The following is a 24,627-nucleotide window of genomic DNA, read 5'->3' on the forward strand; positions in this document are numbered from 1 at the left end:
CCAATTGACTGAAAGTGAGATGACTACTTCTAGGTCAGAGAACTGTACATGAAATGAGATCAGTTCTCCCAATTATAATTGATAATGACTACAAGTGACTTGTTTCACACGTGACTCAAAATTCAATCAAGTCACTGTTAAAACAGCTAATTCAGAAACTAAGAATTTTTTTTTTAATGCCCTCTCTTAAGTAAAATTCAAATGAACAAAAACACGAACAAAAATCTAATCCTAAACAGTTTCAAATATTTTTCTAGGTATATTCCGAAACAACAATGTTTACAGACTTAGACTATTATTTGTCTTCCAAATAATTTTTAGCATTATGGAATAAAAACATCTTGGTAGGGAGTCCTTTGAAAAACACATCTGCAAAGTTACACTTGGAAAGACAGCTTAACTGATAACATGAAGATAAAGACTTTCAGTCTTTAGAACAGGTTATTTCATAGTGTTTCAGTAAATTGGCAAAGATTCTATAAATCCCAAATACATAGCAAGGAGGCTGTGTAAAGGAAATTTTAGACTAGAGTTCTTGGTGAGAACGTGGTACTTAGAAGAACTAAGCAAGAGATTAATTTTCATCAAGTCAATGAAATTCATTCTATTTTGTAACTACAGGTCATATTCCTGAGATGGGCCAATTGTCTCATGAATAGATACTGTTGATAAAAAGGGACCTCCCAACTGTGTGAGAGCAAAAATCACTTACTATGGGAAGAAAGCCATGTTAAAGTAAATGCCAGTAATTTTCATTTATGAAGGAGAACATCAATGTTGTAATGAAAAACCATTTTAGTTACTAAATCTGAGATCTGGGTTCTTATCCTAATTCTACTACTAATTGAATGTGTGACTTTTAACAAATTATTTAACCTTTCCAGAACACAGCTTTGTCATTCCTAAAATGAAGGAGTTGAACAAGGTAGGTCAATTTTTAGGACTAGAAAAGTCACTTTTTAAAACAAAAGCACGTGGTTCCAATAATAAAAAAGGTCTGAATGGACTTCACTATTACTGCCCACTGATCAAAGTTTCCCCTCAAGAATATTCCAAAAATCCTTCTAAATTTAGCAAACTGAATATGCAGCCAAGAAAATGCTGCTAAAAAGATTTCACTTAATTAAGGAAATAACTAATTTTAAACACAAAAATGATTTCAATTTGGCAGAGGAAATGGAAACCATGTTTCTGTCAAACCTCTGGCAACTGTCCTTCCCATGACAGGTTTCAGTGTTATCAAATTTTAATAATTAACTGAAACAAACCAAAACTTAAAATTTAAATACAAATATATAATAAATATAGACATAGTTTCTGTATGATACACAGAAGACTGACACCTCTGAGTATTTACTCCTAAAGGTCAGGAACCTCATTTTGCTCTACATATCTAAAGAATAAATATACATGCCTTTTCCAGTACTGAATATTGTCTAAGTATATCTTAAAGTGGCAGGCCTCACTAAAACAGTATGTACTCTCCACTATGAAGCACTTGACAGCTACCTGTGTAAGATACCATGATATTCACTGCAGAATACAGAGTTAGGCCTTTTTCAATAGTTCAACTCAAGTACAACTGAGTTACAGCTAGGGGTGGGAGGCAGATATTGCCTACCTATTAAATTGCTTCAAATAATTCACAGTTAAGATGTACACAGTTTTTCATAATTTTAGTTTGTCATTTCTAATTGTTACTGAAAATCCTCAATCATCTGGCTACAATTATAAAACTATTCTGTTTTGAGGCTCAGCACATTCAGCTTTCTGAGGTATTTGCCAAATATTTATAAGCCATGGAAGGATTCTATAACTCTTGATAACAATTTAAAATATTTTGGTACGTTAAAACTAAAATTTCTCTAGTCGTGAGAGCCTTAAAAGTAATCTAACAATAAGCTTAATCATAAGTCACTATTTAAATACCAAGGTAGTATGCATAGTCAAAAACTGAAAATCTGAAATAACAAACTCTCCCCACCTCCCACAAAATACAACAATGATTCAGAACCTATAGTTGGTGACTTCATTCTTAGAATTTCTGGGAAAAAAATGTATTTTATGCTCTATGGTTGAGTATACGCTAAAAGAAAAGCCCACCAAGATAGGACCATAATTTAATGCCACATTTTTTTCATAAAGCACCTACTTTAGATGAAGATTTCAAATGACTAACATGAGGACAACTACACTCAAAAATCAGTGATTACTCATCACCCCTGTGGCATCTCCAGAATATATACTGGCTTGAAATATTTGGTTTAAAACTGCTCATTTTGTACTAATGGACAATATGATAACTATGAAATCAGAAGAACAGATAATTTTTGAAGATGGTCATGTAATAAGTCAAATAAAAGTACACAATGAAGACAGCTAAGAACTAGTTCCACAAAGGCATCATCCTTCCTATCAGATCAAGTCCATACTGTTTTGCCTCACCGTCAGAGCTCTCCGTCCTCTCATCCATTCTATGTATAAAATATATGAAGGACCTCCTGGTATAGAAGGCAGTTCTAATGCTTCTTAATGTAATGACATACTAAATCCTGCCTCTACGCCTTCATTCAGGAGTTTCCATCAACATAAAAGGTTTTTTCCTTTCCCTCCTGCTAACCCAAATCCAGGATACAGATCAATTCCTATTTCTTCAATGAAGCCTCCCCAACAATTTATAGGCTCCACTGATGTGTTTTGGATTCCAGTACCATATGGTTACCACTTTCATACACAGTCTTATTTTATCTCGTCAACTGTACTGTACAGTACCTGGAAATAGTAGCCATATTTTATACTTGTTCTGTATTATCCACATGGCCCAGTTCATTGTTGGGCAAACAGATACCCAAATATTAATAGTATTGGTTTAATATTTTATTGTTAAATGTTTAGAATATTTAGGGGAACTTAGCTTTAACTTTTAGTGTTATAATGTTGAGATACACTACTAGTAATTTAAATGCCACATTTCTAAATGGTTGAAACAAAGCAAAACAAAACACAATTATGTTCTAATATGCTGTCTACAATGGATGAAAAAAAGAGTACCAGGAACTGAACACTTAGTGTTTCACAAGTGAATATCATGTAGAAGAGGACTGAAAAATGTCACTCTCGATTACCTACTAACTACCATATCAGATGAACAAATAACATGAGTCCCACCAATGTGCAAACCACTACATTAGGTGCTATCATGCTTACATGTAAATTAACTTCACTGTATCAACAGCCACAAACCATACTCTCTTAACCCAACTACTTGTCTTGAAAATGAAATGTTGTTGGTCACAAAGAGAATAGAGCCAAAGAATTTTGATGGATCTCTGTAAATTTATCTATCAACCTTGCTAAAAACAAGAGAACGAACGCTTTGCTGGTAACAGCACATTATTACAATAATGCTGTGCCACGTCATATCACAAAGGCCATGAAAAGGGATAAAAATAAATTTTATAAGTTATGTAACAGAGTGAAGGACTATTCTATTCTACTTGAGAGAATCAGGAGAGAACAAACTCTTTTACCAGTCATATCTAAAGCCCAAATTAAATTTTGAAAAACTATTAATAAGAAAGATTCCTTTAGATATAGAGGTCACTTGATCTAATAAATATCATATGGGACCTTAAAAGCCAAAAGTTCTGAAACCTTCAAGGGTAGCAGTACAAAACCAGAAGTATTCTGGCATCACTTACAGGAACCTAATATTTACCCCAGAAATAAAAACATGACAGACTAAAAGGAAAAATATCTCTCCTTGAACAATTTCTTTTTCACAGAAAGTATACTTATACACATATGTGTGTGAAACACTAATAATGAGAGTTCTCAAATATTAAGTCCTTTATTAACATATAGCACAGTTTTGATGTGTGTGTGTGTGTGTTTGTACGTGTCTATCAGTCAAAATAAGTAAGTTGTCAAAAGGAGTTAAGAGAGTGGCTTTATCCCTCATGCTCTCACTAATTACCATCTCTAAAAAATTTTTTTGAACCAGTTTACTTTTAGAATGTATAATCAGAATTTTTACCATGGTGTTGGACTTTATGGCACCATAACTTCAGAGCCCTTCTTTTTTCTTTGTCTTTTTGCATTTATATGCCATAAGAAAGTCTGGTAACTATTCTATTAAGTAAAATGCTTCCAAGCAATAACTAGGTATAATACTCCACCATCCTTATAAAGCTCACTATTACAAGGCATCCATCCAATTAAAATTTTTTTAGATTATGATAGTTTTTCCCATTGAAATTTCCAAGACTGATGATAAATACTTTCTGTTATTCAAAAGTTCCCTCCCTACCCACCCAACAACCTGAAGGCATGAGTTATTCACAAATTCTCAAAGGCTATAAATGAACCTACCTGCTATAGGGATCCCTCCCAGACCTGTGTTGTGCTGTGGCGGGAGATTCAAGTCCAAGAAATTACTATTTGAGGTGGGATTTGCTGTGTGGTTCAAGTGCATGATGCTATTGCGTGGAAAGGCCATCCAAGGATAGCGGGCTGCCTGGCCTGGAAAACTGAATGAATTATAAACCGCTCGGTGCTGCTGAAATTGAGGGAACCTCTGTGGCAAGACTGAAAAGGTACTATTGAGACTCGAGTTGGCATTTGCAGGTGCAGCAGGATGCAGGAATCCAGAGCCCGGACCTTTGGCGGTTGTAGTGTGTGAAGAGGAGTTCTGAAGAGATGTGGGCGAAAGGGAAGGTTGGTCTTGGACTGACAGTTCCTTTTCAATCAGGTCTGCTAAGGCTTTTCGAGTGACATCAAAGGGATCAAAACCCAAGTCATCCTCTGGTTGTTTAGAAGAACCAAAGCCAAATGCTGCTTGCCAGTCTGTAGAAGACGATACTGGGATTGTTTCTGGTGGGAAAAAGAATGAGCGATGAATTTAAAATATATAGCTCACTTCCACACTAGTGCAACATCATACTATAACACAAAGGCAAATATATGCAAAATCTACATAATTTCTTAGAACATTACGATTGTAAAATTACAAAAGGCCTCAGATACTTCTAGCAATGATTTCATCCATAAGTTACTAACTTCAAAAACTGAACGATATAGACTGATTTTGCTGATCAAAGAAAACAAAGTACTACTTGAAACCCAAATTATACTCTCAACTATTCATCATCAAAACCCAAAGTAAGTCATTTAAATGAAATAAATAAATATAATAGAATTCAATTAGTAAAGTTTATTTTTGAAATGTATTTATCAAAGACAAAGTATATGTTTGAATATACACTTTACATACTACTACTATAACTTAATGAAAAAAGTATCCATTTAATCTTCATATTTTTAAATTGTCTTAAAAAAATTGTCTTGATTTTGTGTTATCCTTCACATTAATGAGAACTTACAATGAATGAAATTGGAAATGTCTCAAAATGTAACTTTAAAAATTAACTAACATACTTCTTTGTCAGCTGGGGAAACATTTCTAAAAATATAACTATACAAACACAAATCTAATTAAAAATTGTAAGCCCTTAATACTTCCTAGAGGAATAAGCATTCGATTATTGGAAAAATGATCTAACCCTTGATTTTTGGAGAAATTTGTCTGTTAACATGGTAAGTTCTAGGTCACAGAACTACTTACCTAACCATCCAATTCCTTGCCATTTAAAAGTTTACATTTTTATGAAAAAGGGAGTGGACAAAAAAGGGATAAAAACACAACCAGCAAAGGTCTCATTTTAGTCTGAGTATAATTACTAACACACATAGTACTGTTATATACCTGATGTGAAGAGGCTCTGTGGTTCTGGTGCTGTAGGCCAGTCACTGGATGCCTGTGGGGAACTGGGGAAAGGAGGAAGCCCACTTGGGATAGGGTTGGGATGGCGAAAATTGTCTGAGAATAATGACTGTGACTCAGTTACTGCCCCTTCAAAAGGAGACCGTGCACTGTGATTGGATGAACTGATGGGGATGACTGGATTGGATTTTGATAAACCAGGTGGTGGTGAAGGTGTATCACTGTTAGATATCTAAATAAAATAGAAAAAGAAAAGAATAATCAATATAAGTTTATACAATGTAATAAGCCATAGTTTAAAAGGCTTGCAATGAAAGGTATTAGAATAGTGATTTTCAAAAACTGGGGTACTTAAAGACTTTTTTATGAGAGCATAAATTTTCAAAAAAATCCATCAACTTACATATGTACTCTTTTATAAAACTGACCCTCCTGAAAAGACACAGCCAGTATCCTCTCCTTTTACAACCTAATTTCTCTTACTTTACAAAGACAATACTATTTCTCACTCTCTGGGATCTAACTATAGTATTTTGCCCAAGTGTGAAAACTTTCTGGGAGCCAAACAAAACTTTATTAGAAATATTAAGATTAGTGATGACACAGTGACTGACTCTAATGACTAGATTCTTTGGCAAACTAGATGATTCCCAATACTTCAGTTTTAAACAAAATGGAAAGAAGATCTAATCAAGCTATTTCCAAAAGCATCATTAAAAATAGTTTTTATAAGAAATCTTAATATGATTCTTAGGTATTTAATTCACAAGGAGTTCAAAAATTTGAGTGATATTGATATAATAACTCTTTCTTCCATCTACTTATTTATATGAACAAGATGTCTCAGCACCTGTATTTAGAAAAATGAAAACATGGCTAGATTGCTGCTGAAACATCTCCTTGTACCAATAGGTAATATTCATCCATGCATGCAAAAAAACTAATTTTAAAATGCCCTATCCACTTCATTAAGAGGTAAATTTCCAATACAATTTTAGTGTTTATGTTTAATGATTAATTTTTTAATCAAAATCTATGCTTATATATATATTGCTTTGATCAAATCAATACTACAAATAAATTCAGAAGAAAGAAGTTTGGCATTGTGTCAACAAAATATTTTTATTTCCAATTCAAAATTTATATGTCTACTTTTATTTGAGAGAATGCCTATCAAGCATAAACTATATATATATATATATATATATATATTTAATTTAATTTAATTTATTTTTGGCTGTGTTGTGTCTTCATTGTTGTGCGTAGACTTTCTCTAGTTGCGGTGAGCAGGGACTACTCTTCGTTGCAGTGCACGGGCTTCTCATTGCAGTGGCGTCTCTTGTTGCAGAACACGGGCTCTAGGCACATGGGCTTCAGTAGTTGCAGCACGCAGGCTCAGTAGTTGTGGCTTGCAGACCCTAGAGCGCAGGCTCAGTAGTTGTGGCTCACGGGCTTAGTTGCTCCGTGGCATGTGGGATCTTCCTGGACCAGGGCTCGAACCCGTGTCCCCTGCATTGGCAGGCGATTCTTAACCACTGAGCCACCAGGGAAGTCCCAAGCGTAAACTATATTGCATTAAGAAAAAATTCTGTAATACCAGTGAAAATTAAAAGATGAGTTCAAGTAATGATGTAAAATTTCTGATTGTTAAAGAATAGCTTGTGTAAATGGATGAGGGAGTAACAAAACATTCTGATACTTAAATCTCTCAGATACTTATTAAAACCCAATGTAGCATGTTTATTTAAAAATACCAAAATTTATAATAAGCTGGAAATTACATCCTTTGCAGCTATTTTTAACTTATTATGAAAAAAATTTAATGTTAACTTAAAATATACAAGGGGATATAAAGATTTTCAAATTCTTTCATGGAAACTGTGAACAACAAGTTTAGAAAAACAATGTATTTTAGATCTCTAAGTTTCTCACACTGTGGGGAACTGGCTGTTCTTTACAGAAGAGATTAGAAACTACACTTTTTTTTTTTTTAAACCAAAGTAAGAGGTGTACAGAAACTTAAGTAGTGAAAAGCTAGCAACTAGACAAGATGATACAAGGCATGCTCTAAAGATCAGGACCTCATTTTGTATCATAGTGGATGCAACTTTGAAGTTAACTATTTGGTTTATCATTTCAAAGCCAAAAGTCATTTGAGGGAAGGGGGAAAACTTGGGGTCAAGTTCACCGAGAGAAATAGAAAATTAAAGTTAGTTTGGGATTAGCAGATGCAAACTATTATCTATAGGATGGATAAACAACAAGGTCCTACTGTATAGCACAGGGAACTATATTCAGTATCCTGTGATAAACCACAGTAGAAAATAATATGAAAAAGAATATATATATGTATAACTGAGTCACTGTACTGTACAGCAGAAATTAACACAACATTGTAAATCAACTATACTTCAATAAAATTTAAAAAAAAAAAGAAAAGAAAATTAAAGTTGACAGCAAGGGACAAGGGGAGCATGGGGCAGAGAAACAACTCAAAATCAAGAATGCAGAAGGCGTGTTAGTCTGGGATCATTTCACGTAGGGTCAGAAAGACCAAGAATATCAGGGACTCCAAGGACACTAATGTATTAGCACACAGTACAATAACATATGGTCATAATGATAATTCTGAGTGATCAAGAAAGGGTTAAATTGTGCTCTATTCTGTAGAGAAAAAGAGGGCTAATACATTTAACAAAGATGTCCACTAAAAGTGTTTTTAAATTGTTTCAGTATTTAAAGTATTTTTCACTATCTAGAAAATTCACTCGCATAGAATGTCTTGTTTCAGCAGATGGCAGATAAATGAAAGAATACAGTATCAAAATCTTACCTGCTGGGAATTATCACCATTCCCTATGCTGAGAGAATCGGAAGGTTTGTCAATGGGGCTGTAAATAGGAAAAAATAAAATCAAATCAGAGTACATTTACTCCCCACAACCAAAGCCAGAAAAATAGACATTTTATCATCTTAACATTTATTGAAGCACTCTGATGTAAGACATTAGGTTAGATGCTGGGGACACAAAGAAGTATAAGATAAAATCTCTATCCTTGAGCAATTTACAGTCTAATTAGATTCTCAAAAAACAACGGGTGAAACAATGGCTTATGAAAGAAAAGTATTGCTTAAAATGGATACTAATCCATTATTTAGTTTTGTGCCCATGATAAACACATTCCCCATTAAAATTCTTGAAATAATACTCACTTATTTTTCTAGGTGCTTAATGGAGGGCGTAAAAGTTACTGAAATGTTATCTACATTTCTTAAAGGCAATACCTTTCTTTAATACTTCAATATCCTAATCATAACCCTAGAGAAGGCATATGTAAGTATACATACACACACACACACACACACACACACACACAGGAGAGTAACAGAAAGAAACTTTTGTGCAAACTATTGCCTCAAACTAAAACAGTAAAACTTGACTTCCACAAGAGAAAATGCAGTATCACAGTAAAGTAACACAGATTTGCTAACTTCAAGTCCATTTTAACTCATCTGACTTAAAAACAAAAATCTTTATAAACATTATAACACTGACCTAGCAAGTCATTTCTACAACTAACTTTAACCCAGCACATGAACAAAAGATAAGTATTAGTACCCATACACTAATACTTATTTCTGATACAATATTATAGCAAAAAAATTTAAGATTCCAAATTTCTCAAAATTATTTTATTGCCTAGAAACATATACAAAGTCACCTTACAAACAGACAACTTACTGATACCATATTTAATTGTTCTAGAAAAATTTAACAAGAACCCAACCTGAATACCAAGTGTATCTTCTGCAGAAACACTGCCAGATGCTCTTGAATCTGATTGATAAGTCTGAAATTTACTTGAAGAGCATATTTACTTCTTATTATTCACAGTATATCAATAAATCAATTCATAATATTGTCAAGTGGGTAATACAAATAATTTTAAGATACAGCACTGAGCCCACTTAATTTAGAGGCAGTTGGGGAAACAAAACAGGTACACACCAACAAATATCAGCCAGTGTCAACTATTAAATGAACTGTTTAAACATTAAATGCCATAAATCTTTAGAAGAAAGAGAAGCCACCCCAAGTGGGGCAATTAGGAAAAGTCTCCTAGGGAAGTTCAAGTTTAGGTCCTTAAAAAGATGTGCACATTGGGAGGAGGAAGGGAAAGGGGGAAAAACGGCATTAAAGGTAGGAAGAGCAAGTGTTTCAAGAATCAAAAGGTCATAGAAAAGGTTGAGAGAAAGGTAAGTAGTTTAGCTAACATATAGGATGATTTTAACAATGGGAGGTAAGGATAGAAAGGTAAGACACCAGAGGCCAATGGAAATTTTTTTGAGCACAGAAATGTTATGTAATAAATAAAGCAGTGTTTTAGAAAGATTAATTTGGTGATAGCATGAAGAACAGCCTTGAATATAATTCAGATAATCTGAGATAAACTTGCAATATTTTTAAAAAATTTACTGTGGTAAAATACACTTAATATAAAATTTACCATCTTGACAATTTTTAAGTGTACATTTCAGTGGTATTAAATACACACACCTTGTTGTACAACTATCACCAACATCCACACACATAACTCTTTTAATCTTATGAAAATGAAATTCTATACCTACTAAACAACAACTTCCCATTTTCCCCTCCTTCCAGCATCTACCATATACTTTCTGTTTAGATGACTTTGACTATTCTAAATGCCTTGTATATAAGTGGAATCAGAGTATTTGTCTTTTTTGTGACTAGCTTATTCCATAAATAATGTTCTCGAAGTTCATCCATGTTGTAACATACTGCAGAATTTCCTTCCTTTTTAAAACTGAATATTACATTGTATATATGTACCACATTTTGCTTGTCCATTCATCTGTCCATGGACACTGAGATTGCTTCTACATTTAAGCTACTGTGAGTAATGGGGCTATGATGTAACGGTACAAATATCGCCTTAATATACTGCTTTCAATTCTTTTACATGTATATAAAGAAGTGGAATTGGTGGATCATATGGTAATTTTACTTTTAATTTTTTGAGGAACTGCCATACTGTCTTCCACTATAGCTGTACCATTATACATTCTCACCAACAGTGCACAAGGACTCCAATATCCCCACATTCTTTCAAACACTTGTTTTCTGCTTTTTTGATAGCGGCTATGCTAACGGGTGGGAGGAGAATGGGTATGAGGAGATGTCTCATTGTAGTTTTGAGCTGCATATCCCTAATGATTAGTGATGTTGTGCATCTTTTCATATGCTTATTGGCCATTTACATATCTTCTTTGGAGAAATGTCTATTCAAGTCCTTTGCCCATTTCTGAACTGGGTTATTTGATTTTTTTGTTGTTGAGTTTTAGGCGCTCTCTACATATCCTGGTTAATAATCATTATCAGATATATAATTTGTAAATATTTTTTCCCATTCTGTAGCTTGTGGATAGTGTCTTTCGACTTACAAATATTTTTAAGTTTTCATGAAGTCCAATTTGTCTATTTTTTCTTTTGTGCCTTTGGTGTAATATCCAAGAAATCACTGCCAAATTCAATGTCATGAAGCTTTTGTCCTATATTTTCTCTTAAGGTTTTTTTGGGGGGGGGTGTTTTAGGTCTTAAATTTAGGTGCTTGATCCATTTTGAATTAATTTTTGAATACGGTGTTAGGTAAGGATCCAACTTCATTCTTCTGCATGTAGATACCCAGTCTTCCCAGCACCATCTGTTGAAAAGATTGTCCTTTCCCCAGTAGTCTGGCCTTGGTACCCTTGTCAAGTCATTTGGCCATATTTGTGACAGTTAATATTTATGGACTGTCTATTTCACTGGTCTATACGTCTATCTTTATGTTGATCCCACACTATTTTGATTACTGCAGCTTTGTATAAGTTTTGAAATCAGGGAGTGTGGGTCCTCCAGTTTTATTCTTCTCGTTCAAGATTATATTGGCTATTTGGAGTCTTCTGAGATTCTATATGAATTTTAGGATGGATCTTTTACCTGCAAAAAATGTCACTGGGATTTCTGACATGATTGGGATTGAATCTGTAGATTGCTTTGGGTAGAATTGACTTTTTAATATTAAGTATTCCAATCCATGAACATGAGATGTTGTTTTCATTTATTTATGTGGCTTTTTAAATTTCTTTCAGCAATGTTTCATAGTTTTCTTGTACAAGTCTTTCACTTCCTTGGTTAATTCCTAAGTATTTTATTCTTTTGATCCTACTGTGAATGAAATTGCTTTTGTAATTTCTTTTCAGATTGTCCACTGTTCATGTATAGAAATGCAAATGATTTTTGCGTGTTGACTCTGTATCTTGCTACACTGTTGAATTCACTTATTAGTTCTAACAGGTGTGTGTGTGTGTGTGTGTGTGTGTGTGTATGATCTTTAGGATTTTCTACATCTAAAACCATACCATCTGCAAAAAGAGATAATTTTACTTATTCTTTTTTTTTTTTTTTTTTACTGTACGCAGGCCTCTCACTGTTGTGGCCTCTCCCGTTGCGGAGCACAGGCTCCAGACACGCAGGCTCAGCGGCCATGGCTCATGGGCCCAGCCGCTCTGCGGCATATGGGATCTTCCCAGACTGGGGCACAAACCCGTGTCCCCTGCATCGGCAGGTGGACTCTCAACCACTGTACCACCAGGGAAGCCCAATTTTACTTATTCTTTTCCAATTTAGATGCCTCTTCTTTTTCTTGGCTAATTGCTATGGCTAGAAAATACAATACTGTGTTGAACAGAAGTAGTGAAAGCAGGCATCCCTACCTTGTTCCTCACCTCAGAGGAAAAGCTTTCAGTCCTTCCACCATTGAAAAACCACTGTGGTTTTTCATATATGGCTCTTACTATGCTGAAGTAGCTTCCTTCTGTTCCTAAGTTAATTGTTTTTGTCATGAAAGAGTGTTTAATTTTGTCAAATGCTTTTTCTGCATCTATTGAGAGGGTCCTGTGGCTTTTATCCTACATTCTGTTGATGTGGCATATTGAACTGCTCAAGTTTCACACGTTAGACCATCCTTGCGTTCTAGGAATAAACCACACTTGGTCTTGGTGCATAATCCTTTTAATGTGCTGAATTCTGTATGCTCATGTTCTGTTAAAGATATATGCATCAATGTTCATTAGGGGTTCAAAGTTTGCTTTTCTTACAGTGTCTTTGTCTGGCTTCCGTTATCAGGGAATGTTGGCCTCAAAGAATGACTTAGGAATCATTCCCTTCTCTTCAATTTTTGGGAAAAACTTGAGAAGGATTGGTATTAGTTCTCCTTTGAATATTTGGTAGAATTCACCAGTGGAGCCATTAGATCCAGGACCTTTCTTTGTTGGGAGATATTTGATTACTAATTCAATCTCCTAACTGGTTATACATTTATTCATGTATTTTATTTCTTTGTAACATAGTCTTGGTAGGTTTTATGTTTCTGGGAATCTGTCTCTTTCATCTAGGTGATCCAATTTGTTGGCATAAAACTGTTCACAGTACTCTCTTATAATCCTTTTTATTTTTTGTAGAATCTGTAATGTTCCCACTTTAATTTCTTATATTAGTAATTTGAGCTGTCTCTTTTTTTTCTTAGTTCACCTAGCTAAAGCTTTGTCAGTTTTGTTGATATTTTTGAAGAACCAACATTTGGTTTCATTCATTTTCTCTACTGTTTTTCTATTCTCTATTTCATTTATCTCTGCTCGAATCTTTATTATTTCCTTCCTTCTGCTTGCTTTGGGCTTATTTGTTCTTTTTCTAGTTCCTTAAATTATGAGGTTAGATTGTTGACTTGGGATCTTTCTTATTTTTTTTAATGTAATAATAGCACTTATAGCTATAAATTTCCCCCTTAGCACCACTTTTGCTGCTTCCCAGAAGTTTTGGTATGTTGTGCTTTCATTTTCATTCATTTAAGTATTTTCTAATTTCCTTGTCATTTCTTCTTTGTTTGACCCATTAGTTGTTTAAAAGTGTTGTTTAATTTCCACAATTTTCTAGATTTCCTTTTGTTAATGATTTCTAATTTCATCCTATTGTGGTCAGAAAAGATACTTGGTATGTTTATCTTTTTAAATCTATTGAATCTTAATTTGTGGTCTAACATATGGTCTATCCTGGAAAATGTCCCACGTGCGCTTGAGAAGAATGTGTATTCTGTTGTTGGGTACAGTGTTCTGTATATGTCTGTTAGATCTAGTTAGTTTGTATTGTTTAAATCCTCTCCTTATGCTTTGTCTGATTGTTCTATCCATCATTGTGAGTGGGATACTGAAGTCTCCAGCTATGACTGCAGAACTATTTCTCCCTTCAATTCTGTCAGTTTTTCCTTCATATATTTCGGTGGTCATTGGGTGTGTAAATGTTTATCACTGTCCTATCTTCTTGCTGTAATGAAACTTTTATTAATGTATAATGTCCTTCTTTGTCTCATATAATCCTGTTTTATTTAAAGTCTGTTACGTCTGATATTAGTATAGCCACCCCTGATCTTTTTTGGTTCCTATTTGCACAGAATTATCTTTTCCCATCCTTTCACTTTCAACCTGTTTGTGTTCTGGGGTCTAATGTGAGTCTCTTGTAGACAGCATATAGCTGGATAGTGTATTTTTATCCATTCTGCCAATCTCTGTCTTTTGATTGGAGAACTGAACCCATTTACATTTAACATAACTAGTGATATGGAGTTATTATGTCATCATGCTATTTGTTTTCTATATGCCTTATAGCTTCCTCCACACTCCTCATTTCTTTTATGTTTGATTTTTCGGTAGTGAAATGTTTAAATTCCTTTCTCATTTCCTTTTGTGTATATTCTAGAGCTCCTTTCTTTGTTGTTAGCATGGGAAATACATTTACTATTCTGAAGTCACAACAGTCTACCTTAAATTTATACTAACTTAACTTTCATAATATACAAAATTTCTGCTCTTTTACAGTTTCATCCCTATCCCTTTTGGGTACTGATGTCACAAAATTACACCTTCATACATTGTGTGCCCCCAATAATTCTTTTAAATGCAATTTCTTAAATTACGTAGAAAACAAGATTTGAAGTCACAAACCAAAGTTTCAGTAATACCAGCTTTTACACTAAAGTACTGGACCTTAAATGTACTAACCTCAAGTCATATAGGAAGAAAAAAGTATAGTGACAAACCATTGTTATAATAACACTAGCTTTCATAATAGCTCACTTATTTACTTTTATTGAGATCTTTATTTCTCCATACAGCTTTGGGTTACCATCCAGTGTCCTTTCATTTCATCTTGCAAGACTCCTTGAGCATTTCTTGCAGGGCAGATCTAGAGGTCCTGAACTCCCTCAGCTTTTGTTTATTTGGGAATGTCTTAATTTCTCCCTCACTCTTTGAGGACAGTTTTGCTGTACAGAAGATGCTTGGCTGGTGTATATATGTATTTTTTTCCTTATAGCACTCTGAATCTATTAGCCCACTGCCTTCGGGCCTCCAAAGTTTCTAATGAGAAATCTGCTGATAATCTTACTGAAGATCCCCTTCTATGTGATGATTTTCTTCTGCTGCTTGCAAGATTCTCTCCTTTGTCCTGATTATCATGTCTGTCTCACTGTGGATCTCTGAATTCACCTTAATTAGAATTTGTTAAGCTTCTTGGATGTTTATATTTAGCAAATTGGGGAGGTTTTCAGTCATTATCTCTTCAAATATTCTCTCTGCATCTTTCTCTCTCTCGTCTCCCTGGAACTCCAGTAATGCATCTGCTGGTCCACTTGGAGTCCTACAGGTCCCTTAGGCTCTGCTGACCTTTCCTCAATCTTTGTGTGTGTGTGTGTGTTCCTCAGACTAGATAATTTCCATCACCCTATCTTCAAGTTTGCTGATTCTTTCTCCTGCCTGCTCAAATCTGCATTTGACTCCTCTAGAATATTTTTCATTTCAATTATTATACTTTTCAGCTCCAGAATTTTTTAGTTTCTTTTAAAAATTTCTACCTTTTATTTTTTAAAGTATTTATTTATTTGACTGCATCGGGTCTTAGTTGTGGCACGCAGGCTCTCTAGTTGTGGCACGCAGGCTCTAGAGCATGTTAGTTGCCCTGCGGCATGTGGGATCTTAGCTCCCGGACCAGGGATCAAACCCATGGCCCCTGCACTGGAAGGCGGATTCTTAACCACTAGACCACCTGGGAAGTCTACCTTTTATTGATGTTTCCTTTTTTGTTCACACATCACTTTCTTGACTTTCTCCACATTTTCCTTTAATTCTTTAAGAATCTTTAAGAGAGTTGCTTTAAAGACTCTGTCCAGTATATCTGCCATTAGGTCTTTTCCAGGGATGGTTTCTGTTGCTTTATTTTCTTTTGAATGGACCATTCTTTTCTGTTTCTTTTTATGCCGTCTGATTTGTTGTTTAACACTGGCCATTTGAAATCTATCTAGTAACATGGTACCTCTGGAAATCAGATTCTTCCCCTTCTCCAGTGTTTGCTCTTTTTGTTACTGGTTGCTGTTTTGTTTTTTTCTTTTTTGATTGTTGTAGGCTGCCTCTGTGCTGAGAATCGGTCTTAGGTGTAAACTTAAGGTCTTCTCAGGTCTATTCTGAGCCTTCCCTGGACATGCAGTCACTTTCTAATTTTCCCCATTATATGTGGTTGTTTTTGAATGTCCTAGGTCTTAGTGTCTGGCTCCCAAAAGGGGAAAAAGCAAAAATTAAAGGAGTATGGCAGGAGGGTGTCAGTCCTTTAAATCCCCTGAAATCACTTCAGAGAGGAAGGGACTTGCAACTTGGGAAAGGTGCAACAATGACTGCCTGCCTCTTTGTCTGCACCTGTGATTGGAAGCAATAATCAGCATTCAGAGCAGAGATCCTCAATATTTGAGAACACGGTCCTCTTTCTCCACCCTGTCTCCCGCAAGCTATATGCAAGCTGCTCCAGGAACATGTACATAGCACCTGCCATGTGGCTGGGGGTGGGGGAGGGGTAGCTGCTACTGTGCTAAGGCTGAAATTGACCGAAGTTAACTGCCAAGTCTTTCCCTGGAAGTTGCAAGCCTTCAAAAGACCTCAGAGTTCCAAAATAGTTACATCAGACAGATTAAGCAAGTGCAACTGTTGTCCAGGTGGAGAGAGTGATTCCTGGGGCTATCTACTCTGCCACCTTCCCCAAATTTGCACTATTCTTATAATAAGGGAATACAGGCTTCAAGTTGAGAGGAAGGAGTAGTCATAGAAACAGATGGATGAAATCAAGCTATTACATAGGAAGAACTTCAGTGTCTTGATCTTGGTTCACCTCCTCAGTCGCCACCATTAAAACGCACTAAATAATAATTTTCAATATAGATGAAGTCAATCTTGCTAATGTCAAGGGCAATATACGAAAATATTATGACATTCAGAATTAAATCTTGAGACTGTTTCCGGACTACAACTAATTAGGATAACTTATATCATCTTTTCCACCATGCCACCTGCAGTTTCATAAGCAGTGATTCATTGACACTTAACGCTTTACCTGGGAAGGTTTTATCAAAGATCTCTAGATCAAAATTTCTAGATCACTGTCATCAATCCAAAGACAGCTGCTGAAAAACCAGGATCAGGGCAAGATATTAGTAAGCTTAAGTTCCATTCAGTTTTAGTATATTCTTCAATTTATTTTAAGAATTAACAAATTCAAGGAATAATAAATGAGAGCTTTAGAAATAAGGATATAACTAGAAAGTTTTATTTTTTAGGTAAAAGGTCAATTAAAATTAAACCTGCCATAGTAAGTGCAACTGTAAGTGCAAAAATGGCAAATAAAGATGGGGGACTCCCTGCAAATGAATGTATAAACCCAAAAAAAAGAAAAAGTGTATTTTTGAAGTCTAATTGCAATAAATGTGAACTTCTTGCACTCTGATGGCTGAACAGAAAACACGTATCTCAAAGCTACCACTAACAGGTCAGAGTTCTCACAACTCTCCTGGCATCAGGTGTCCAAATTCCATTAAGCTCTGTCATACTAACAAATTTGTTGTTTTACATTCAACATCCATCCACCCATTATCATGCCAAGATGGTGAAGAAAGGAAAGCAAACTTTAATAAATATCACATTTACTAATGAAGATAGAGACCTATTTCCTGGGGTTCCCTGGGAATGGCTCTAGAACAGGCTCCAGCTTTAGTACTGGTCCTGGGTTTGGTTCTGGCACTCTTTGTGATACCATGCCTAGTGTGGGCTCCAGTGCTGGTCCCAGATCCAGCCCTGCTCAAGCAGTGGCTCTAACTCCAGGCTTAGCTCTGGCCCCCTGTGCCAGTGTGGGCTCCACCTCTAATGACTCAAGTTCTGGCTCTAGTGGTTGTTCTAGCTCATCCACTTGTCTGTTAGAGACCACAATGAGCCTATGTTTCAGGTTATTTCCTCTGTTCCTGAAGATTAACTCTCTCCTGGTAGTAGCACCCAAAAGCCTCATCCCTGGGGCTTCAGGAGTAGAGGAAGTACAGCAGGTTCTCGGGTAAGTCCGCCTCAGTAAGAGGTTGGTAGTGGTGGACTTTAGTTAGCACGAATGACTGCAGTACCTCCTGGTGCAGGGCTGCACTTCATCATCGTTCAACCAAGAACAGGTAATACCCCCTCCCAATGATTCACTTAAGTGCAACAGAAAGGTATCAGAGATGGTCTTCAGCAGCTGGCATTCCTGGCGGTGTTGGAAAAGAACTGCCGATTCTAGGGATGTGAGCTGACCAGACTGAACCAGAGAACCAAGGACCAGGCAATCAAGAGTAGGTTCATGTTAGAAATAATCACCACACAGAGGGTATCTGTCTTCAGCTCCTGCTTCAGATCCTGGTAGGTGTATCCGACCATGAAGCTGATAAATGTGTGATTCCTGTTGCACCCAGCAGTCCCCTATTGTTGCCCTTTCCAGAACCACCTGAACACGGCTCCACCAGTCAGGCAGCCAGAGTACCAAATTAAAGCCTGACTCTGCTCCTTCTTGGGGTACAAAGCTTTCTGGTTTGAAGTCAGAATGTTGAACTTCTGGAAACTTTGTACAGTTGGCCCTCAATATCCATGGGTTCCACATCCTCAGATTCAAGAATATTCAGAGGAGAAAACATTTTAGAAAGTTCCAAAAAGCAAACTTGAATTTCTCTTGTGCCAGCAACTATTTACTTAGCATATACATTGTATTAGGTATCATAAGTAATCCAGAGATAATTTAAAGTACACAGGAGGATGTGTGTAGGTTATGTGCAAATACTACACCATTTTATATAAGGGACTTGAGCATATGAGGATTTTGTTATCCTAAGGGACTGATCCCCGTGAATACTGAAGGATGACTGTAATTGATGAAGCTTACAGTCAGTGGAGACTTTTGCAGTCAGTGACCCACTGTCTTCCTGGAATCTCATCAGCAGCCTCGTCTGGACAGTGAACTTCCTCCCCATCTTGAGGATGAGGGGTCAATGGGGAGTTTAGGAAACATAGGGCTGGGTTTCTACCACAAAGGCTAGGAACAGATCTAAAAGCAACTCTGTGTATGGGGCCTTCCACAGGTCCACCCCTTTAGTCAGAGGTCATCCTGACAGCTAACCAGGCAACTGAGTTCCTTCAGCAGCTGATTCAGGTGAAAGAACAACTTTGCTCCAGCTGTGAACACTTCTCCAGCTGATTCAACCCATCGTCCAGGGGGGCTCCAGATGCAGGTGTTTTGCTGCTGGACCTTCCATTAATTAGGGTGATTAATTGGCCTAGCAGTGCTTTGGAGGCATCCAGCACCTCCTTTCTCCTTTAGTCCAGTTCACTGAGAATTTCCTGCAAAAGCTGCTGCTGTCTGGTCTGACGGGCGCCCATAGAGGGTATTCTCACTGGGGTCTGGGTCTTACATGGGAAGCAGAAGACATCCTGCTGGTCTTTCAGTTGGCTGATGGATTTCACCAGCTTCTCCATCATAGCCCTTAATTCTAGGGTCCAGGATTCAATCTCATGCTGCTGGCTTTCCACAGGTGCTTCGAGGTCTGCCTCTCCTTGCTCCGAATGAGCCCTCTGAGCCTGGATCAGAATTAAAGAGATCAAAGATTGTCTCAGCCAATTAGGTATGGCCCCGAGGAAAGGCCAGAATGTCCCAACAGAATTTTTGCAAGTTGTGCTGTAGTAACAAACACGCAAGGTCCTGGCTGCATCCATACTCATAGTTCAGTTGGTTTAAGAAGTGGAAGAATAGCATGTTAGCCCTGGAATCATTGCTGTCCAGTAATAACACGAAGGGAAAGAGAAATTGAGACCCCTGAACCACACAGTTGACTGAAAAGCAATGGCTTCAAGTGGGATTGAGAAATTCTAATAGGTAGTTAGGGTTCATAACAATCAAGATATTATTTCCAGAAGGTAAAGCTGTGTGTATAAATCCCTGCAGATAAAAATTTGTAAACGTGTTTTCATACAGTCTCATTAAAAATCTTTTTTAAGTTCTAGTCCTAAATAGTTCTGAAACCTATGGCGAAATTACAGATTTCTCAGGATTAAATATTTTCCAACTAACCCAACAGTTGGAATCTGGTGCTATGGAGCTTTTCAAAATATAAATATTTATATTTATCTATTGAAAGTATAGAGTATATATAGATCTAGATTCTGTCCTTGAAGATTCTGATTCAGTTAGTCCAAATTGAGATACCTAGTGTCTGATGATCACTGCACTAGTGCAAAAGGAACACAGTGAAAAGGCATCAAGTCTCCTCAAAGTCTCTGAAGTTATTAGACTTTAGAGCCAGAAGGAATCATTAATATCAAATTGAAATACTCTGTTTTACAGATAAAGAAACCAAAATTCACAACTATCTGAAGCAGGTAGTGAGACACTGCTGTGCCTCTGTTTGGATCTTCAGATGCTCAGCCAACTCTGCTACCTTCTAACTGGCCCTTTGGGCAGTTTTGAGTTTGATTTCCTTTTATTTCCTTGGTGGCGACAGCACCAAATTCCTAAATATAGTCTTCTTGGCTGCTTTCTAAAATTTGCAACATAAAACAAGTAGTCACATAGTAGAAGAATCAAAGAAAAATTCATTTTTAAGAACTGGGAGTGGGATAGGAAAAATACTGAGGAAGTCTAGTTCCCTTGTTTCTCACTTTCACAAGATAAAAATAGTAGTCATGGTTGTACTAATTTTTGTTGCATTTTGAATATAAAGTAAAATTTAAGCCAGATGTCAATATAATGGACATTTCCAAATTTCTGTCATGTTACTATATACCCAAGTACATATTCACACCGCTCCTAAGTATTCCCATATTTATTGAGAATAATTCATTTTAATTTTTCATGCTCACCAGAGTCTTAAATAACTGAGATAAACATTTGCTACTGCAAAGGACGAATTTAAGTTATAGACAGGAAGCTTGCTTTTATAGAATTTATTTTGATACAGGGGCTTCAAATATACATTAACATTGAAAATATCACTTTGCTACTAAAATATGGCCACATCTTAAGTAACATGACACAATTAACATGGCAAGAAAAAAAAGCCTCAATAAACCTAGACTAACTGTAGGTGGCAAATATGATTCTAATTGGAATTTTCTCATAACTCCAGGACATACCAAATATGAATGAAAATAAATGTTCTGATTACTAGTAAGCACAAAAAATTAATTATCATTAATATTAAAACTGAAGGATGGACATCCACCATCCTAAACATATCATAAGACTGTGGCAAGCTTTCAAAAACAACAGAAAAATCTCCATCTATTCATTATAATTTTGTATTTCAGTAATAAAGTTTGATCTTAAAAAGATACTAAGTTGAATTTAAACACACAATTGCTCATCTGATGTGCCTTTTCTTCTAGTCTAAGAAATAAGGGCACCAAAAACTCTATCTCTAACCGCTTCCTCCCATCCCTCCCAACATAACCCTTCCCCTCCCTTCCCCTCCCTCATTACACCCACCCTCTGGAAAAAATACCAGTAGCTCTCTATCCTTTTTGAAAATATTCTACTTAGGTGGAGCAAGATACCAGAGTTGACTTACTAGTTTTCCAAGTATGTATGTGTACATGTGCAGTAACTTTATATATCCAAATACATCATGGGAATAAAATTTAAGAAAAATAAGGAAAGACTGAGAAATAAGTTCAGAAAAATCTCATAATTCATGAATTTTAATGTAAATATCCAATTTTAGCAAACTTTACTATCTACTTAATTTACTAGTAAGCAGCCCTTAGTTTTATACAAAAATAAAAGTAGGGAACTGCAAATCATCTACCTATTTCAAAAATGGGAATGCCTTTCTGGGGATCCATTTTACAAAAAAAAATGTAGGCTACCTTTCATGGCACTTGGCCATACTTTGAGAATTACTGCTTTACACTGCTCCTCCTCCAGAAAAATTTAGACACACACACACACACACACACACACACACACATTTTACATAAAATTTCAGAGATCACAGATACTCAGAAGCCTATGCGTGATTTAACACGCTCTACTGAGACTATTTTGTACAAGTCTCTGGACCATATCCTTTCTAAATCTCAGGGATTTACCAAATGATGTTAGTACAGAAGAACAGGATTCACGCAGTGACTACCCCCATTCTGCTAAATAAATAAGGCACTCTGGCTATGGCTTCCGTCTCTCAGAGCTTATATTTGACTTTCGATAAAAATATAGCTGTATATATTTTTTAAAGATGTACATTTTCCTTCAATGTGATAAAAACTGACAAATTTCTATAGAAGTTTTCCATTCATCTTTTCTTTAGCTTATCCTCTACTGCCACCAATCTGTGGTTTAGGGAAGGTTTTGCTTAACCTTCCTTGGAATTTACAGTACATCCACTATATTTAAGCCTTAAGTACCAGAGATCTTTAAGGTCAAACTACATACAATTATGGCATAGTTTCATTTAATTGATTTAGTTTGATTCATGTCAGAGTTTTTAATTCATGTTAGAGTCTTAAATTTCACCTATTCTAGACTAAGAAATGGCAGAGTGGGAGAATGAGCTTGGGCTTAAAAGTGACAGAGACTTTAGGTCAGAATCTGGTCTATCACTTATTTGTGTAGGATACTGGTAAATTATCTAAACTCTCTGAGACTTAGTATTCTTGCCAGTAGTAAAATACCAATGATGGCTACCACACAGGACTACTGAGGAGATTAAATGAACACAGAAGACACCAAATTTCTGTTCAACCCTCTTTCTACCTAAATCTAAAGCTGAACATCTTGATTCCTTCAACGGTGGCTTCTTTGAGCCACATAAAGTCAGAACCACTTACCTTGAGTGATCTGCACACCCCATAATCTGTCCCCCACATACTTGTAGGTAGGCCTATGCACTGTCCTGGGCATATAGCAGCCATCTAGCTACTACTATTCCTGTCTCAGTCTTCAGTTGGTGCACAAATAGTGCCTCAATGTAAATAAAGGTATCTCAAAGCCCCAAACTTAAAAACAAAATATCCAGTCCACAAGCATCACTACTGCATGGCTCCCTTACTCCCCATTCTTTACATTTGTATTCATCATTTCAAAGTAACTTACTAATATAGAAAAACAGCATATCTACAGTCAATACTCAATCTGACTGATACACTCTCAAACTCATAATAATGGGGATGTGTGTGTGAAGAACAAATGACACACATCCTCTAATTTATTACTCAAGTGAGACAGGAATAAGACATATTATAGAAAATTTCACTTACTAACATTAATGTGCATCAGGGGACCATGTCAGGGTTCAGTGACGATTAGTAGCTATGATACTTTTAATATTTGTACTCTGGATTAATTACAAATGAAAAATGTACATTTTAAGTTTAATGTCAATCTATAAAGTTCCAAGTTTTGTTTTCTTGCAATTCTTCTAAAACTGCTACTCACTGCACAGGAATGCCAAGAAGAGGAAAAGGAACCATTCTTTTTCTTTGTCTCCCTGGAAAGTCTAATTCTCAATTTATCTTGAATAAGAAAAATGTTCTCTGTAGGGCAGGACCATAGAAAGAGTTGTACTGCTCATCTTTCTAACTTGGCAGACTAAACTTATCTACAAATTTATATAACTTTATACAAACTTATCTACAAATTCATCCCTACCACTGTACCTTGTATGGTGGCAACGTAGAAATGAAGACCAAAGCAGACTTTCAGTAATACTGACAGTCAAACTTACTCTCTTACAGGGGTTAGCATGGAAAGAAAACAAACTATAGGAGCTGCCAAAAAACCAAAACAACAAACCCACAACTCTCTGTAACCTGGGCCATTAACTGTCCTTAATAAATTTGGGGGACTTGCATTAAACAAACAAAAAACAACCCTTCTCCCTCCCCCCAAAACCTTCCTATATCATGTACTTATAAGAAGCAAAGGTAACTATGTCAAAATTTATTCTGGTCCCCGCTGAAGTTCAGTTGCACTGGTTTTGGGCAAAATTATCAAATGGGAATACTGTTTTAAATTCCCCTTTTTCTTCTTTTTTTCCTCTACAACTTGTGGCTGCTATAACACTCCTCTCCTGTTACTGAAACAGTTACAAATGTGCTCTGACTACACCTTATATGAAGGCAAAGTCAATAAAATATTAGTAAATCTTTTAATAAGGGATCACAAAAAAAATAAAGAAAGCTAACTACTGTTAAAACGCTAAAAAGACATTTGTAAATTCCAATTTTCACTTCCAATCTAAAGAAAAAAGCTCATAAATTAAAAATAGCAAGGTATTTTCGCATTGTGATTAAAAATTTATCTCAAATAAATGGTTAAAATCATATTTAAGAGTGAATAAAACACTGGAGAGATCTCTATAAAAGTAATGCAACAGGATGCCTGCTAGCACCACTTTCTAACA

General features: G+C 35.9%; 1 protein-coding gene and 1 pseudogene across 6 annotated transcripts in view; both read right to left on the reverse strand.

Moving 5' to 3' along the window:
* The window catches only part of CNOT4 (CCR4-NOT transcription complex subunit 4), a 140,448-nt gene that overhangs the window by 26,073 nt on the left and 89,748 nt on the right, over nucleotides 1–24,627 (reverse strand). For all 6 annotated transcript variants that reach the window (XM_060020955.2, XM_060020953.2, XM_060020954.2 and 3 more), the window contains exons 8-10: nucleotides 8,616–8,673; nucleotides 5,765–6,014; nucleotides 4,372–4,872 (exon numbers count right to left, since the gene is read on the reverse strand). In XM_060020955.2, coding sequence (XP_059876938.1) covers nucleotides 4,372–4,872; nucleotides 5,765–6,014; nucleotides 8,616–8,673 — 809 coding nt within the window. The remainder of the gene's footprint in view (nucleotides 1–4,371; nucleotides 4,873–5,764; nucleotides 6,015–8,615; nucleotides 8,674–24,627) is intronic.
* On the reverse strand, nucleotides 12,434–18,545 carry LOC138414174 (signal transducer and activator of transcription 2 pseudogene; annotated as a pseudogene).

This window comes from Delphinus delphis, chromosome 9 (assembly GCF_949987515.2).
Source record: "Delphinus delphis chromosome 9, mDelDel1.2, whole genome shotgun sequence".
In the NCBI taxonomy this organism is placed as follows: domain Eukaryota; kingdom Metazoa; phylum Chordata; class Mammalia; order Artiodactyla; family Delphinidae; genus Delphinus; species Delphinus delphis.